This window comes from Oryx dammah, unplaced genomic scaffold (assembly GCF_014754425.2).
Source record: "Oryx dammah isolate SB20612 unplaced genomic scaffold, SCBI_Odam_1.1 HiC_scaffold_2, whole genome shotgun sequence".
NCBI lineage: Eukaryota > Metazoa > Chordata > Mammalia > Artiodactyla > Bovidae > Oryx > Oryx dammah.
This window is the reverse complement of record NW_024070186.1, coordinates 190,520,748-190,539,459: the sequence shown is the minus strand read 5'-3', so window position 1 is coordinate 190,539,459 and position 18,712 is coordinate 190,520,748. Positions and strand designations below refer to the sequence as shown.

Genomic DNA, 18,712 nt, shown 5'->3' with positions numbered 1-18,712 from the left:
ATTGAAGTCACTCTGTGGGAGTCAAGACAACTGGCAGGGCCCAGCCCGCAGTGACTTCACAAGCACTCAGCCACCATCACCACCAGCCCCTGCCCCCACAACCCTCAAGAATGACGCACTCAGCTGCCAACCAGACATATTTCAAATAGTTTAATTTTAAAAATATTCTATTCAGTGCTAAAATATGTCTTCACTCACCGTTGTCCGTTTCCATTTTCTTAAACTTTTTTGAAACAAAAAATAAAATCACAAGGTTCGATGAAACATGCAGATTTCAAAGAAAAGGGAACTTTCTAGAAAGTCTGGGCTGAAGGAATACTGTGGGGATGAGTACTGTCAGAACCTCAAATTCTCACTGGGGCAGAGTCTGCGGCAGGAGAGCTGGGGACCATGGCAGGAGGCAGGAGGATACTGGAATGAAATGTCCAGGTGGAAACAGCTGCGAGTATGTGCGTGTATGTGTGTTGGGGGAAGGGGGTGGTTACAGTGGGGGACAAAGGACTGTCAGCAGCCAGAGAGCCCACGAGAGGCAGGATGGCCTCAGGAATGGGTACAAGTGCCAGGACAGCATGAAGTCTAGGTGGGACTTTTCTGCCGTTGTGTGGAGTTAAGCCCTTCCCTTCCCTCCAGAGTCTACTCAGGCATTCTCCAACAGCAGCCTACAGGGTCCTTAGCCCTATGGGCAAGTCCATGAATCTACAGTCTCCACTCAAGTTCAAGTTAGCTCTCGGCACGCTCTTCTCTGGAGGGTGCCTTCCCCCTCTCTTTCCTCTTGCAGAAGCACCAGCAGCTCAGTCCAGAGGCTGTGGAGCAGAGACTGCTACTGGAGGTGACAGATGATCCTGGAGCGGCTGAGGCGCCAGCCTCCTTGGAGTGCAAAGAGGACAGGAGTGCTCCTCTTCTCAGGATCAGGCAGACACAGGTGCCAGGGACGGGAAGATGATGCTACGACCCCAGGTCCCGCGTCCGCATTCCAGCCCAGAAGGCTCTGAGGTGCAGGCTCTGGACCGCGGTGCTCGCCCTTACCCCAGCAACACAGCACAGCCAGAACCAGAATGCAATAAATAGAGGCATGGGGCCTGGAGGTGAAGGGCGCCAGGGTGGTGCTAGCTTTCCGAAGCTGTCTGTGGCACTGCAGGCTGGTCCATACAGAAGCGTTTCAAGGGAGGGGCACTTGAGTCTTCCTCTTCCTCAGCAATCTAGACGCAGCCAGAGCATGGAATGACAGGGCATCCCTCTGAAGCAGACCTCCCCTTCCACCCTAATCACAACCCCAACTGTCTCACAAATCACAGGACCTCTTCCCTACCTCCTAACCTTCTAACCAGCATCCCTTGCTGCCTCCCCACCCCCACTACATCCCTCCCATACTAGAGAACCAGTGCACATCAATAGAGCCCTGACATTTTCCTTAGAAACTAGGAAACCCAAAGCACCTCCCTTACCTGTGTCTCTAGAGGAACTGGTTCTTCCTTTGTGAGGGTTGGAGGTTCATCAGCAACTTCCGAGGCAGGCAGGGAGGGCTCTAAAAAAGCAAGGTCAGTGTAACTGCAGGGCCTGCTGGGACGGGAGACCCCCCAGGCTGGGGGAGTGTTCCTGAGAGGCGCCTTGGTGAAGGGGTATCCACTGGTTATAGAATCAACATACGTTCTAAGAAGAAATTTGCAGAATCCAGTACAAAGGGCACTGACTCCGAAGTTAGAAGGAATGAAACAAATCAGGCAGTTCTACCAGCTGTGGGATCGTGGCCAAGTAACTGAACTTTTTAAGACAGCTTCCTCATCGATAACATGGAGGCAACAGTCACTATTCCACAGGCTTTGAAGGAGAATCCTGTTTGCTGTTTTAGTCACTAAGTTGTGTCCAACTCTTTTATGGCCCCATGGACTGCCGCCTGCCAGGCTCCTCCGTGGGATTTCCCAGCAAGAATACTGGAGTGGGTTGCCATTTTCTTCTTTAGGGGATCTTCCCAACCTAGGGATCAAACCTGCATCTCTTGCACTGCAGGCAGATTCTTTACTGCTGAGCCACCAGGGAAACCCAAGACTCATACCAGGCCTCAAATATGAAAAGTGCCTTCCTTGCGGAGAGCCTAGCACTCAATTGTGTTGCTGTTTCTTTCCATCATTCTGTGAAAGGGGAAAATACAACCATTCCCCAAAAGAGCCTCAAACAACGGACAAACGGCTTGAAGCTGCCAGCTCTGAGGCACTGTCTCTAACCTGTGACTCTTCAAAAGATCAAAAGCAAGAGCACGGCCCCTCCAAGACACACGTCCTGGGCCAAGGAAGACTCACCCTCAAGGATCTCTTGGCCCAGCGTGGGGGGCTGGGAGTCATCTGTGCGGAAGTCGGAGGTGTGTGCAGGGCTCAGGGACTCACTCTGCTGGGGGCTGGGGCTCGAGTTGGTGCTGCTGTCCACCTTGAGCTGATAGACATCAGACACGGAACTCTGGTTGCTGTTTTCATCTGAAAATCAAACACAACAAAGGCAATGGCTGAGGCCGGTCACACTCAAGGGGGACCCAGTACAGAGCCAAGGGCCTGGGGTCTCTGCAGACAGCGTGGACACAGCTGGGCACATACCAATCACAGCTGCAAACAGCCCCTGAACCAAGCGCAGACATTCCCAGGGCTTCTGCACACCGCAAATTACCAACAGAATCTAAATTGACGAATTTAAGCACATGTTATTTTATGACATATATTCTAAGCACCACCAGATGCAGCCAGAATCTTTAAGTTTATGCAACATTTATATGTCAGGAAGGTTAATATAAGCATATGAGTCCCTTCTTTAGTATCCACTAATTATAGCTGGAATCTGGTATTTTCTCACAATCCAGTGAATGGAGGGACATGGCTCTGCCTCTCAACCTTTCTCACGAGAGGTATAGAAAATGACAATCTGTCTGGCATTCTCAACTATCTGAAGGAGGGCGACAGGGTCTGGAGGTGGTCAGCTCAGGCCTTGCACCTGGCCAGGCTCTGCCTCACTGCCTCATGGACCACTGGATCCCACCTGGGAAGCGCTGTTGAAGGCTTAAAGTCACCACCTAAGTCAACAATTCCTTCCCCTCCCCCAGCTGGGCAGCCAGTCACCAAATCGGACCCGTCCTACTGCTCTGATGCCAGGTGTGTCCACTCCTCCCTCCTCCACTGCCTCAGCTCAGGCCTGGGCTCTGGCAACAGCCATCCAGCTGCCCTTCCCTGGGTCTCAGCCTCCCCGCCTCGGACCTCACACCACTGCCAGAGTGAACTTTCTAAACCCTTCTGTGGTTCCCTGCTGCCCATTAGAGGGCCCTATCACATCCTACACACTGCTCTCGAATCTCCAGGCTCACTGCCTGCCGTTCTTCCCGCGTACCCTTGGCTGCAGCCAGGTCGGACCCAAACCTAAGAGCAGCTACCAGCACCGTGCCTGGTATGACGTGCTCCTTCCCATCTTCCTGCAAAGCCCCGACGTCTGCCAACCGGCAGCTCAGGCCTCCTCTCCTCTGCAGAGCCCTGGGTCCCAAGCGCCCTTGGGTGGGCACGACTGCCCCCTCTCATGCTCTTCCTGTGCACACCTGCATTTACTGTGTTACACACTGGTCTCCCTCCGTTACCCCCGGTGCAGGCAGGCTCTGTGGCTCACGGGTCCTTGAGTCTCCAGCACAGTACACAGGACCCGGCACCCGGCAGGAGCGCATTACACGTTCACTGCGTGAAAAGGCTGAGAAGGTGGCCAGGCTGAAGAAGTGAGCCTCCCGTGTCTCCCGGAGCTTTATGCTGTGGGGACAGCTCACGCGCAGCTGGAGAACTGTCCCCCTGTAGTCTCTTCTGTACCACTCGAACCTTGGGGTGGGGGCGGTTAGGGGAGAGGGAAGGAGGGGATACCTGGTTGTTCCCAGTCTAGCTCCAAAGAGAAAATCGTAAGCCTTTTCTAGTCTTCATCTTGCAATGACCACTATCTTCTACACTAAAACAGAAGTAGCATTCTATTATACAAAATAATAAAGTTCTGTCACTCTTCAGCTTAGGTAGATACTTTTCTTCTCCAAATATCAGTTTCCTTAAATCGGGATGATGGTAACTGCCTGGTTTATATCCCAGGCTGATGCAAGTGTAAAAAGGAGACACTGAAGTGATAGTGCTTCATAAGCAGTAACTGCCACAAGGTGTAATAGGTAGAGTTCTCAGTGCAGTGCTGACTCAGGCCGGACGTCTACCGAAGACTGGTTTAGGAGGCAGAGCTTGGCCTAAGTGTAGACAGACAGACGCCCCAGCCTGGGGGTGGAGTCGGGGAGGCGCTCCTCTGAAGTGCTCTCATCAAATGCACAGTCTAAAGAACAGAGCTTCTGATCCAGAAAACCAGGACCTACCACGGGTCCTCACTTACGAGTGACTAACTTCAGACATGGAACCTCGCCTCCCTGAGCCTCAGTTTCCTTAACTGGAAAGTGAGGAGACTCATCTGTCCCGCAGGGTTACTGTGAAGTTGAAATGCAAAGACTTCTGTCAGGTGCCCAGCAAGATACCAGCAAAACTGTGGGCATTGAAATGACACACAGACTAGTCTTTGGATTATTGATGGGTCATCTAAATGTACATTTTCCTGCAAGGAAGACATGAGGATGCAACTCACCCTGGAATTCAAGAAGGAGAGAGGAATTGGCTGAGGCATCAGAGGGAAAGCCATTAGGTTCCCGGGCTGCGGAACTGTTCGATTTTGACTTTTCTTTCTAGAAAAGGAAAAAAAGAGGAATATGACAGAGCCAAGCAGAAGACTCACCAAGAGAGAGAAGATGCTGAGACACCACAGAGGTCTGGATTAGGAACATGAGGAACAACGGTGGTTTTAAGACCCGAGGAATAACAGGATCCTGGACAAGGTGTCCCCGCGCCTCAGTGGCTCTTTCAGTAAAATGGACCTTTCCAGTGCTAATCTCATGACTCACAAGAGAGAGGCAGCTATATACATCTGCTTCCACTGGAGTTCTCTGTGGGACCCTCCTGCTTTCTGCCCTGATCAGAATGCTCTGCTTGATCCTTCCCTACATGGATGGGTGAGAATTACAAAATACTCATTTGAGAAAGATCCTGTTCAGGAGCACAGCTAGGGGTAAAAAGTGAAAGAAGAAAGGCCCTTTGACTAGACAAAGGAAGGAGTCACTTTATATGTAATGTGAGCAGGGACAGGACAAGGAGCCCCTACAAGCTCTCCTCCTGACCAATCCACCCCCTCCACTCACAGTGACTTCCCATGTCCACCTCTGCCTTCAGGCGGGATGCAAGTCACATGGGTGGGGAACCACAGTGGAAGGTAAGCACTAGCTTGCAACACACCAGCCCACAGGAAAGGCAATCACCAGCCCAAGCATTTGCAAATGAGAGCATCCTCACAGCTGGAATTTCAAATCTGGACAATCCCAAACTTACTAATCCATACTTCACATACTTGTCACTTTATCGTAACGCACTGTACTGGTAACACAGCTTAGTTTGTGTGAATACTCTCAATTGTAACTCAGCAATAAGTTTGAAGTGAAGTCTCTCAGTCGTGTCCGACTCTTTGCGACCCTATGGACTGTAGCCTACCAGGCTCCTCAGTCCATGGAATTTTCCAGGCAAGAGTACTGGAGTGGGTTGCCATTGCCTTCTCCAGGGGATCCTCCCAACCCAGAGATCGAACCTGGGTCTCCCGCACTGCAGGCAGACGCCTTACCGTCTGAGCCACCTGTACATATATATGTATGTAGTCCTTCCCTTCGTGTTTTATATGCAGACATAATTTTAGTGCAATTACACTTTACCACTTAACTACAGAGGCTACCTAAACATGATTTACTGGCTGCATAATATTCCAGGTATCATACTCACTCAATCACTACTCAACTAGTAGACATTTAGCTTATTTAGGACTGTGTTTGTTTAGTACTAGTAGAAATAAATCTACAACGCTTACCTTTTATTTTTCCTGGATTATCTGGCTAAATTCACACCAAAAAAAAAATCTTCTAGATCAGAAAGTATAAACATATTTCTCTTAAAATACCCTGTACCTCCCTACTCTCTACCAGAAGGCTGGCAATACATTTGGAGTATGAGCGTCACAGCACCCATGCCAACTTTTGGTGTTACTGTTATTTTTCCCTGATCTCTCCTTAGTTCAATGATTCTGTGCTCACGTAAAACATGCATTCACTATAAGAAATTCTAAAAATACAGGAAAAGAGATGAAAATCACCTGCACAACCAGAGATACCCGAAACACGTAACTGTACAAAATGGACCGTGATTCAGTATAACTTGCGCCCCACCCCAACTCATCACATTAAAAACGTTTTTCTATGCCATTAAGTAGTTTTTTAGACCATCTTTTACAGGGGTAAAAAAGCTGTACAATATACAGGTGCACAATAACTTAATTCTTTACAGCTAAGATCTTCATTTTGCTTGCAATTTTTAAAAACCACGAACAATACTAGAATACTCAACAGTGCAGATGTACCTTGTACACATCACGATTACATCCGGAGGATAAATGTCTAGAGGTAAAACTTCTAGATCAAAGGCATAAATATTTTGAAGGCTCCCCCACACATACACTCTCAGCTTTACTGAGGTATAACTGACAAATAAAACTGTACAATATTTAAAGTATATCCTGGGGTAATTTGATATGTGTATATACTGTGAAAGGATTCCCAACATCTGGCTAATTAAGCTTTTAAGTATACATATATGATCAACCTGTAGAAAGTTTGTCCCAGTTTATTCTCCCATCAGCAGTGTCCCACTCCCTTACATCCTTCACGTATTCTTTACCAATTTGATCATTTTCGATTTTTCCTAACCTAACAGGTCTATGCTAGTACCTTTGAAGCTGGCACACTACCACAAACCACTGGAAGGTAGATAAACCAATGGACCTCAGGGTCCAGCCCAGAAACCAATACGAACACTGTGAGAAGTCCTTCGGAGAGACAAAGGGAGCTGAGTCCTGGACAAGCAGAACCTGAAATAGCAAAGGGGGATGTCCCCCAGGTCCAGTGGTTAAGATTCTGCACTTCCTATGCAGGAGGAGCAAATCTGATCCCTGGTTGAGGAAGTGAGATCCCATATGCTGCATGGCACAAGCGGAAAAAAAAAGAAATAGGAAAGGGCTGGGGCTTCCGTGTGAGCAATGGGGAAGGGGGCGTCGGCAGTGTCCTCCCAACACGAGATTGAGCAGCCTGACCTGTGGCCTGTATGGTATTGGCATCACTAGAGCCAAGGGTAGATGAAAAACAAAGGGTGGCCCCAGAGCCCCTCTAACTTTCACCCACCGGCTCCACAGACTCGGCGAGAATGGCTGCTCGAAGATAAAGGCAGCATGTGGAGACTGGTACTAGAGAGCTCCCTGGGAGACAGCAGAAGATGAGAAGGGGGGAAAATGAAAGGCTGAAGCCCGAGGCTAATCTCATCCCCTCAGCTATTTAGAGGAGAAAGCATGGAGCTTAGGCTCACGTTCTCCCTTCGGTTACGTTTCTTTCTAGCCAACACAGCTCAAAGTCGAAAGGAAAAGATGAGTGCACAGGGAAAACTAACCAAACACTGGAGGAAAACAGGCCCCATGAAAGACAATTAATAGAGCAAGCTGTCCCAGGAAAAGTGCACTGACAGGACAGAAGATAAGTAAAATACGGCAAGTCTCCTAGAAAGACAAGGACGACACGGGAAAGTCACTCTGAACCACCGCCAAGGACATTTGGTATGAGCAATGAAATTGTTCAAGTAAAAATTAGGTGAATGAGTTTATTAGCAGAAATAAATAAGAGCTGAAGAAAAGATTAATGGGCAAAAACTAGATGAAAAAGTCAGAATATACAAAGAAAGGATAAAGAGATGAAACAAACTAAAAGTTAAGAAATGAAGCTAGATGTCAACATTACAGGATGTTCCATTTAGGGATTTCCCTGGTGGCCCAGTGGTTAGTATTCCAGGCGCCCAGTGCTTTGACCAGGGTTCAGTCCCTGGCCAGGGAACTAAGATCCCACAAGCCACACAGTGTGGCCAAAAAAAGATGAAATTCTATTCAAAACAAAGGACAGGGTAGGGATGAAAGGGTTGGGGGAGGGAGGCGATGGAGACCAGAGGCTCAGAGGAAAAATACAGAATTTGGTAAGCTTTATACATTGATATGGAAAATTAGTGTAAGTCTTATTAGGTTGGAAGTTGCCAATAAGAAGATTAAAAATAGAATGTAGAACTTCCAGATCAGCAGAAGAAAATCTGTCTAGTCACCATGAGGTGAAGAGGAAAAAAATAAAAGGAAAGTGTATTATGACTGAAATCCTTGTCCATAAAAATAGAATTTTTAGGTGGTCACACTTTCCCAGCCTTTCTGGCGCCTAGACATGCCACAGCTATTATGAACACTTAGTATATACATCTTAAGGAGACTTCTGGGAAACTCCTTAAATTCATGAAAACACTATTTTCAACCCTTCCACTCTCTTAACTTCCTTGAACTTGAATATGCTGAATGATGACTGGAGCTCGAACTTGGAGGAATATAAGGTCAAACACGAACAGAGGAATGGGGCATTATTTAATGGGTACAGAGATTTCTACCTCTGCAAGACGAAGAGTTTCAGAGACGGGTTATACAAGGTGAATGCACTCAACACTACTGAACTGTACACGCTCAAGAGGTTAAGACGGTAAACTTCATGATATGTGTATATTCCCACAACAGAAACAACGTGAAATGAATGAAACCATTACTCCCTTAAAAGCAAATTTAAAAACGAAACGCATAGAGAGGCTGCCAGAAACCTGGGTCCCTGGGGACTCTTAGAACAAAATTACCACACCAGTCCTGGACTGCATACTTCTGTTTCTCTAAGAACAAAATAACTGCTTTAAACCACTGCTATTTTGAGTTTTCTGTCACCCACAGCTAAACCTAATCCTAATATGCCCAATAAGCAGAAAAATGTAAAATGGGGAAAAACAGTATTACAAGACATACCACGCAAATATAAATCAAAAGAACATGGGATATAAAGTGTAGTATCAGATAAAACAGAATTTGAGGTGAGAAAGGGACAAAGAAGGACATTACCTACTGGTAAAAGGAGGAACAGGTCAAGATGAGCTAAGAATCATAAACATTCATGGATCAAAAATAGAGCTTCAAAGTACAAAGGATAAGTGACTCATAGACCATGAAGGATACAAAGAGCTGACTCATTTGAAAAGACCCTGATGCTGGGAAAGATTGAGGGCAGGAGAAGGGGACGACAGAGGATGAGATGGTTGGATGGCATCAATGACTCGATGGACATGGGTTTGGGTGGACTCCGGGGGTTGGTGATGGACAGGGAGGCCTGGCGTGCAGTGGTTCATGAGGTCACAAAGAGTCGGACATGACTGAGCGACTGAACTGAACTGAGACCATGAAGAAGCAAACAAACCAACAATTTCACACACTCTTTTCAGAAACATATAGAGCAAACTATACAAAGATGAGCAAAGATACAGAAGATTTGGATAACATAAAAATCCTTCAATTGTTTAATTTCATATCGAGAGTATATATCTGTTTTAATTATAAGTGAACTGTCCACAATTCAATTACAGATCAGATCACAAAAAAAGTCCCAGTAATCCCAAAGAACAAATACCCTACCAATTCCATAGAATCAGAGCACCAATTTTAAAAGGACAGCCTTCAAAAACCTCACATATCTAAAAACTAAATATTCTATTAAATAACCTTTGGGTTAAAGGGGAAACCAAAGAGAAACCAATGAAAATCTTACAGCTAAATGACACCATCATGATATCGTGACACTCATGTATGTGCAAATCTGTGGGAGATAACTACAGAAGTGAAATGGACTGCAAAAAAAAAAAAAAAAAAAGCAAAGAAAAACTAGAAAAAAAGTGCGAAGTGTTCAACACAAGAAGTGGAAAAAAACAGAATAAAACAAAAAAAGGAAAATAACCAGGGCAAAAATTAATCAAATAGAGAAAAAGAAAAATGAAAGAAAAATGAACAAAAATTACACGGTGATTCTTTTAATAAAGATTTTAGGACTATGTTACATGGAGAAAAAATAACAAATGTGAAAAAGACAAAATAATTACCAACAGAGACTTTAAAGTACAAAAGGATAGTATAAATGACTACACAGCAGTATACATGAAAACTGATCAGTGTTCGTCAGCAGGGGTACTGCTGGCCTTCTGGACAGGCTGATTAATTCTTCACTGCACAGGACTGACTCATGTGTTGCCAAAAGCTTAGCATGGCTGGCCAACCAAACAGTGCCTTGCCTCATTTCTAAACACTCTTGGGGAAGTGGGTAAGAGTGAAGACTCAGCACTGTCCCCCATTAGAGAAATAATCCCCTACTTGAAATGGAAACGTTTTTTGGAAAAGACACAAAACAGCAAAGTAAGTACAGAAAAAAGGAAAACCTAAATACGTCTATCACCATGAGAGCCACTGTAATGATAATCAACACCTCTCCTGCCACCAAAGACCCAGAAAGACCCAGAAAGTACTAAAGGTAGGGCCTTCATTTTATGCAAGTTGTTCTAGAAATCAAAAGAGGGGAAACTGCCCAATTTGTTTTAGGATACTGGTGTAAACAAGGTAAAGATAGCATAAGAAAAGAAAATTACAGACCAATTTACAAACCAGATGCAAATACCTCAATTATCTGTGAACTGAATGTAACATTATGAGAAAAAAAAGAAGAAAGGCATGTCCAAGTAGAATTTGTCTTAAGAATGCAATGGTTCAAACATCAGAAATTCATTATTTTAATAGATTAAAGGATGAATGTCCCATGAACATTTAAGTAAACGCAGAAAAAGCAGCTGGATCAAGTCCAAATTATCTATTCATAATTTTTAATAAGCCTTAAAAAAGTAAAAAGAGAAGGGAATTTTTCATTCTGGTAGACTATCTTTCAAAAACCTACAAGAGAGAAAACTCACCCTACTTAACATGAAAACACTCTAAAAACATAGTAAATAAATCTAGCACAGAAACAGATAAAATAACAACAAAAAAATGGAAAGCTCAAAAACAAAACCATGTGAATACAGTCTACAAAAGGGATGACATCACATACCAGTGAAGGACAGATTATGGAGTGACCAGTATTAGGGGTAGTGGCTCATGATATGAAGGAAATTAAAATTAGATTCTTATCTTCACCATTTAAAAAAAAAACTAAAAAACCTACATGGATTAAAGGTCTAAAAATGAAAGTTAAAATTAAAAAGCTAGCAGAAGATACATAAGTCCTCTATAACCAGGAAATGGAGAATAATTTTGAAACATCACCCTGGAAGTAAAAATCAGAAGGAAAAAGGTAACTTGACAGAAAAAAATTAAATCTGCTGGAGAAGGAAATGGCAACTCACTCCAGTAATCTCGCCTGGAAAATTCCATGGACTGAGGAGCCTGGTGGGCTACAGTCCATGGGGTCGCAAAGACTGAGCAACTTCACTTTCACTTTCACTTTCTTTCACTGACAAAGTTACCATATGTGACTTGTTAGATAAAGACAGCTGCCATGTACAAAACTAATTCGAGTTTTCTGTATCTATAACATAAAAGAATCAATGCAAATCACAAAAGTAAAGACAGGAAGTCCAATATAAGAATAAAGAAAATTTAAGAAATCAGAGGGGAATTCCCTGGTGGTCCAGTGGTTAGTAGGACTCCACGCTTTCACTGCTGAGGACCTGAGTTTAATCCCTGGTTGGGGAACTAAGATCCCGCAAAGCCACACAGCCAAAAAAAAAAAAGAAAGAAAGAAGACATCAGAGAAGAGGAAATCTAAATGTATAAAAAGGAAATCTGAAGAGATAAAATTATCAACCCCCCTTAGTGTTCACAGAAATGTAGAATAAACAAAGAGACACCACTTTACATCTACCAGACTAACAGGATTTAGGAATTAGGTGTTCAGTTCAGTCGCTCAGTCGTGTCCAACTCTTTGCGACCCCATGAATTGCAGCATGCCAGGCCTCCCTGTCCATCACCAACTCCCGGAGTTCACCCAAACTCATGTCCATAGAGTCGGTGATGCCATCCAGCCATCTCATCCTCGGTCGTTCCCTTCTCCTCCTGCCCCCAATCCCTCCCAGCATCACAGTCTTTTCCAATGAGTCAACTCTTCGCATGAGGTGGCCAAAGTACTGGAGTTTCAGCTTTAGCATCATTCCTTCCAAAGAAATCCCAGGGCTGATCTCCTTCAGAATGGACTGGTTGGATCTCCTTGCAGTCCAAGGGACTCTCAAGAGTCTTCTCCAACACCACAGTTCAAAAGCATCAATTCTTCGGCGCTCAGCTTTCTTCACAATCCAACTCTCACATCCATACATGACCACTGGAAAAACCATAGCCTTGACTAGATGGACCTTAGTCGACAAAGTAATGTCTCTGCTTTTGAATATGCTGTCTAGGTTGGTCATAACTTTCCTTCCAAGGAGTAAGAGTCTTTTAATTTCATGGCTGCAATGATTTTGGAACCCAAAAAATTAGGTGTTAGATGATACCAAATGTTGGTGAGGATGTGGGAAACTGGAGGTAACTATCTAGGGCAGCCATTCAGGAGAGAGATCTGGCCACATCGAGTAAAAACAATCATGTATGGGACTTCCCTGGTGGTCCTGTGGCTTAGAATCCACACTCCTAATGCAGGGGGCCCTGGTTTCAATCCATGATCCAGGAACTCGATCCTGCCTGCTGCAACTAAGACCCAGCATAACCAAATAACTAACTAACTAACTAAATATTTTTAAAAATCTATCATATATGGACAGCCAACAACAGAGCAATCTCACTCCTGGGCATCTAATCAGAGAAAGCCTCTCACAAGTTCTCAAGGAGAATGGATGAAGGATGTTCACCACAGTCAACCAGGCTACTCAAAAAAGCTGGCAGCAAAACACGCAAACAGACCCATATCTATACTTGAACACGGCAAAGGTGGTTCTACAGAGCAAGAAGAAAAGAACAGTCTCTTCAAGTGGTGGCACAAATGCATATCCACATGGAAAAATATGAAATTGGGCCCCTACTTCAAAATACACAAAAATCAATTCCAAGTGTATTATAAATGGGAACAGAATAACAAGCTTGTAGATTATATGGAAAAATATCTTTGTAACCTCAAAAAAGGAAGATTTAAGACATTTAAAAGCACTATAAAGAAAAGGATTTTATTTTATCTACATTAAAATTACAAAACTTCTGCTACTCAAGCCTGCATAAAACAGAGGGTGAAGACCAGCCATGGAATGGAATGAGGTACAGACAGTATTCAGTCAATAAAGAATATGTGTCCACAACACAAAGAATCCCTACAAGCTGCAAGAAAAAGACCATAGCCAAACAAACTTAAACTGGCACTGCCTAAAAGAGGAAATCCCAAAGGATGCTGAAAAAGTTCTCCATCTCATTAGTAATAACACCCTTAATCACCATATCAAAACCAAAACGAGGTATCTTAATACATGAGTTCCAACAACACCAACTGTTGATGAGGGTTTGGAGCCGTGAGAACTCTGGTATGTCTGGTGGGAAGATACAATGGCACAATCACTTTGGCATTCCTGGTACAGGTCAAGATACACATATCCTAAGACTTGGCAATTCTACTCCTAGGAATATATTCTAGGAAAACTCACACACTTGTTGACCTGTATACAAAATAACGTTCACAGGAGCTTTGTTCCTATTATCCCAAACTGGAGACAATCCAAATATCCATCTACAGGAAAACGGATAAGATATTAATAAGTTATGGTACAGTCCTGTAACAGAACTCCATACATCAAGGAAAAGGAACAAACAGCTCCAAAGACAACATGGATGACTCTACAAACGTCAGACCCACAAAAATAGATACTTTGTGATGCTGTTCATATAAAGAAATGTTTACACATGACTAAAGAAGTAGTAAGAAAAGCAAAAGAAGGAGACTGATCTCCCCTGGAGGGGAGAAAGAGGGATGATGGGAAGTTTCAGAGGCTGCTGGGGGGAGTTAGCAACGTCTATCTTTTGACATAGGTGGTTTTTACAAGGGTATTAGCTTCATTTTTCCCTGTATAGTACATTATGTTTTAGATACTTTTGTATGCATTTTAGAGTTCAGATCTTTTAAAAAACAATTAGAATAAAAAGAGGGGGAGAAATCTGGGAGTTTATCACTCAGGGAATGTATAGATAAATGTGGTTACTGTACATAAGAGAATATAATGCAAGAGTAAAGATAATTTTATTTACAATTATAGAAACATGTTTGAGTTTTCAAACAAAAAGAGAAAAGAGGTTTACAGCACAATGTTATATATAGATACAAAGTTTTGAAAATACAAATATGAAACAAAGCTATGTATTTTTCAAGAATATACAGATGTACAAATAAAATCATGGAAGGGGAATCAGAAAGGCATATATACATACAAAATACATCTAATATGCTACAGTGGGCAGCAGGAGTCCACAAACTCTTTCTTATGAGGTCAATAATAAATATCTTGGGCTTTGCAGGACATTAGATGTTATGGCCTACTCAACTCTACCATTACAACTCAAAAGCCACTACAAATGAGGAAACCAGAGGGCACAGGTGTGTTCAAATGAAACTATATGGAATCACAGGGAGCAGGCCTGGGCTGCAGTTGGCCAAGCCTTGGAAAAGAGGAATGGGTTAAGAAAAGGGAATAACGGGGAGAAGGGGGAATCTGATAAAATGAGAGGCTTTGCATGGACCAATGACAGGTGAGTCCCTGAAGTATTTTCAACTCAATTCTGGGGAAATAAATCCCGTAACAGCTAAGAGGCAATCAAAGCAAGAAAGAAAGAAGACGTTACCTTTTTGTCGTTTTGATTTTCTTCCACACTTACCTCCTTGCTGTCTGTCACAGGAACCCACTTAAATATCCTAAGGGACGTGTCACCCACAGTCACCCACTTCTTCTCCCTAAAACAAAGACACTTCTCAGAACCGATAAAATAAAACAGATTTTCTGATCAGAACTTGTGTTTTTCTACTTCTCACCAGATCATGTTGTCAACCTTAAATGCTTCATAAACTTTCTGTCAAATCATACTTTAACTTTTCAAGGCAAAATCACCCTTTCCAGAAATACTTCACTATCGAATTCCTTTAGCCCCGAACCTTCCGCCTGTCACCTCTGCTCACATGGTGTACCAAAACCATTTTTTTTCCTCACAGACTACAGTAGTATGGAGTATGAGCACATTTGCAAACTCAGGTATCCATCTTGCATAACTTCTTCATCTCCCCAAAATTAATTTAATCCCACTGATATTTTATAAAGTCCTATTATACAAAGCCTTACAGGTGATAAAGGATATGTAAGATAGCGTCCCTATCTTGGGAACTCATAGCAATGAAAGATAAGTAAAGAAATCATTGTAATATGTGAAGGCAGCAAGAAAAAAGACTGAAAGATCAGGATGGAAGGCAAAACTCCTGTGAAACTCTGGGTGCCTTAGTCGCTCAGTTGTGTCCGACTCTTTGTGACCCCCATGGACTGTAGCCCACCAGGTTCCTCCCCCCATGGGATTCTCCAGGCAAGAATACTGGAATGGGTTGCCATTTCCTTCTCCAGGGGAATCTTCCCGACCCAGGGATCAAACCCGTGTCTCCCGCATTGCAGGCAGACTCTTTATCATCTGAGCCACCAGGGAAACTCTGGGTTGAAACACAATTCCAATAACCAAGGAGCAGGACATGATGCTTTCAGCTAACAGAACTGAGCCTCACACTGGCTTTTGGAAGAGGTGAAGGCCAAGCACCATGGAAAGATGACTTTAAGATTTCGTTTTACAGAAGAGGGTACTTTTGAGATAGGCCTTAAAAAAAAACGAGTAGCTGTTCTCCCCTCCCCACACATACCTGGGGAGGGAAAGGCAAGTAACATTCTTGAATAAGGGTGCAGATTACAGATGGCCAGAGTTGGGGAGCCTGAAGTGTGACTTCTGAAAGTTTCGAGTCCCAATATGAGCACAAAAAAGCAAAAAAAGTAACTGCTGTTATTGATTTGATTCAGCAAATGACATCACAAAAATATAGAGACTGTGATGTAACAGAAAGAAGAATGAACTAAAGACTTAGAAACTGGAATTAATTCCTGGACAAGCCACTCATTTATTCAACAAGTATTTAATCTACGACCCTCTGCTAGGTCCTGGGCACACAGGGAAGAAGATGCACAGTCCTGACTCTCCCGATCCTGAAGTCCAACTGTAAACAGACACCACACAACTCATTTCAGTTAGAAACCTGATCATTAGATTCAACCACATCAAACTGCCATTTCTGCAGATAAAAAAGGCAAATATAGACGTCTTATGGTTCAACCTAATGCCACTGTGGAAAGTTCCAAATAGGAGAGGACCCGATTTAGACTGGGGCTCTTGAAAGGTTTCAGTGAGGAAGCAACTGCAGAGCAGAGCCAGGCAGTAACTAGGCAAGTGGAAGGAGTGGGTAGAGGAGAGTTGCCAGGCAGAAGGAAAGGTAGTGTGGCTCCAACTGAAAGATGGCCAGCATCTTGCGAAAGAGGGCAGTTTGAGCCAGTCTAGTGAGGTATGAAGGATCATTTTTGGTCTTTATCTTAAGGACAAGAAGAGATCAATGAAGCATTATTTCCTAAGCAAAAGAGTGCTAAAAAATTCACACTTGAGAAAAATACAAAGTAATGAAAGGACCAGGGAACTGAGCCAGTCCTGAAGCAGGCAGACAGATCACAGGGAGCCGGGTAGAGTTCCAGGTGACAGAAGATGCTCAACTGCCCTTGGCTGCAGGTGAGGAGAGAGATGGACAGAAGAGGAAGGGATGCCCAGTCCTAGGTTTCACAAAACCTAAAGCATTACATTCGGAGAAGGAAAATCATTAACTATTGAACTAGTATTTGTAAGTCCTTAGAGATGAGGAACTTGGTCCTGTAGCAAAATGGACAAATAAACATGCAAATAAAGTCCAAGGTAATGATGACCCTCAGTTTTCCAGGTGGCGCAGTGGTAAAGAACCCACCTGCCAAAGCAGGAGACGCGGGTTCGATCCCTGGGTTGGGAAGATACCCTGGATAAGGAAATGGCAACCCACTCCAATATTCTTGCCTGGAAAAACCCATGGACAGAGGAGGCTGGCGGGCTACTTGGGGTCGCAAAGAGTAGGACATTACTTAGCGACTAAACAGTAACAATGACCCTATAGGGAGTGGAGGGTGAAGGGCAGGCAGTCTTGGAGAAGCTTCCTGGAGGGAGCTAACACCTACCCGGCTTTAAAGTTATTAGTAAAGTAAAAGTCATCGGTAGCAATCAGCTAGAGAAAAGTACTCAAGAAGTTGGTGCAAACACCTGGCTGTAAAAACTTAGGGTGATAACGCACTGGAACTCCTGGTACAAAACAGGCGGTCAACCAGCGCCTGCAATGAACATGACAGAAGCCGTTTCCAAACAAGGAGGAGATCCTGACTCTTCTACCAATAGCTCCCAGGTCACCAAGAGAAAATGGTTATCCAGCTCGCGCGCGTGCGCCCTATTAGGAGAAAGACAGGAATTTTTATTCTAATAACTCCCTGGCCCCGAGGCAGGTGGCTTGCCTTAAAGTTCTCACCTAACCCAGACGCCTTAATATACAAAGTGCTCAGTCTGGCCAACGGGAACCCCTTAGAGATTGTTAGTTAGTATACGAGACAGTTCAGAACGCAAAAGGTTCCTCAGGCAGGCCGGCGCGGAGACTACGCCCGCGCGGAGCCGCAGCTAAACAAACCCCTCAGACCCGGAGTCGCCGGAAGCCGACAGCTCCCCGCCCGCGCCGCGCCGCCGGGGGCAGGGGGAGCAAGTGGGCGTGCCCGCGGGCCGGGAAACCCTTTGATTGGTCGCGGCCGGCGCGCCCTCTGACCTCACGCCGACGCGAGCGGCTCCCTCCTCCCGCCTTCTCCGCTCCCCCCTCCCCCCAAGCGCCTGCCGGTCGGCTCCCACCCTGCCCGCCAGTTCGCCGCTGCTCTGGACCTGGGCCGGCGGCCTGCCCCACCAGCACCCTTGGGCCTGGCCCCTCACCATTTCCGCACTTTCTCGATGGCCGCCATCACCTTCTTGATGTCATCCTTGGCCCGGCTGCGGGTCTCGGCCCGGACCGACCGACCCGACATGGCGGCGGCGGGAACGGCGAGGGCCGGGGCAGTGATCCCAAGACACCGAGAATCGCGCGCCTCACGCGCCGCCGCCGCCCGGCGCAGCAGCGTCACCGCAGCCGTCGCCCCCTCCGTGCGCGCGTGCGCGAGAAGTGCGCGCACCCGCCCTCCCCTTGGGGCCCGAGGCATCAGCGCGCCTGCGCGCTCCGCCCCAGGTGCCCCACCCAGGGCGTCCCACCCAACAGGCCCCACCCTGGGGATCTCAGAGTCCACTGGGCTCCCCAGCGGGCCAGGGTCTGCGGGCCAGCTGGCAGCACGTGTTTGCGGGGTGAGGTGCGAGGCGCTGCCAGTGGGGTCTCTGACTCTTTCCCAGAGCAATATCTTAATTCTCTGGCCAGGCTGCAACCATAATCTATATTTTATGGACTTGACACCAGTGTTACTGAGATTCTACATTATCCTGTACTGCTATCTCTCCTGTTTGGGCCCCTCGCTCCCCAGATACACCAATGTGCTCCAACTATGGAGAATTTCACACCTTCAGTATG

At 45.3% G+C, this 18,712-nt stretch overlaps 1 protein-coding gene across 2 annotated transcripts; it reads right to left on the bottom strand.

The window, feature by feature from the left end:
• Positions 1-135: 135 nt before the first annotated feature.
• On the bottom strand, positions 136-18,338 carry BCL7B (BAF chromatin remodeling complex subunit BCL7B). 2 transcript variants are annotated; one of them, XR_005724569.1, is made up of 6 exons: positions 17,645-17,828; positions 14,905-14,980; positions 4,627-4,723; positions 2,298-2,468; positions 1,446-1,525; positions 136-1,199 (listed from the first exon to the last, which is right to left on the bottom strand). XR_005724569.1 is itself a non-coding variant. In XM_040261142.1 (6 exons), exons 1-6 carry the CDS (start codon positions 18,180-18,182, stop codon positions 1,107-1,109), a joined length of 609 nt encoding a protein of 202 aa, XP_040117076.1. In that variant the 5' UTR covers positions 18,183-18,338; the 3' UTR covers positions 136-1,106. The 2 variants fall into 2 exon arrangements, 1 of the variants encoding a protein (XP_040117076.1); XM_040261142.1 differs by lacking the exon at positions 17,645-17,828 and adding an exon at positions 18,091-18,338.
• Between the last annotated feature and the right edge of the window lie 374 nt (positions 18,339-18,712).

Excerpts from the sequence above, each read along its gene's own strand:
- BCL7B (XM_040261142.1), bottom strand. The coding sequence starts at position 18,182 with ATGTCGGGTCGGTCGGTCCGGGCCGAGACCCGCAGCCGGGCCAAGGAT. Across the intron at positions 4,724-14,904 it reads CTGTGACAGACAGCAAGGAG|AAAGAAAAGTCAAAATCGAA; the intron begins GTAAGTGTGGAA and ends TTCCTTTTCTAG. Across the intron at positions 1,200-1,445 it reads CAGTTCCTCTAGAGACACAG|ATTGCTGAGGAAGAGGAAGA; the intron begins GTAAGGGAGGTG and ends GGCTGCGTCTAG.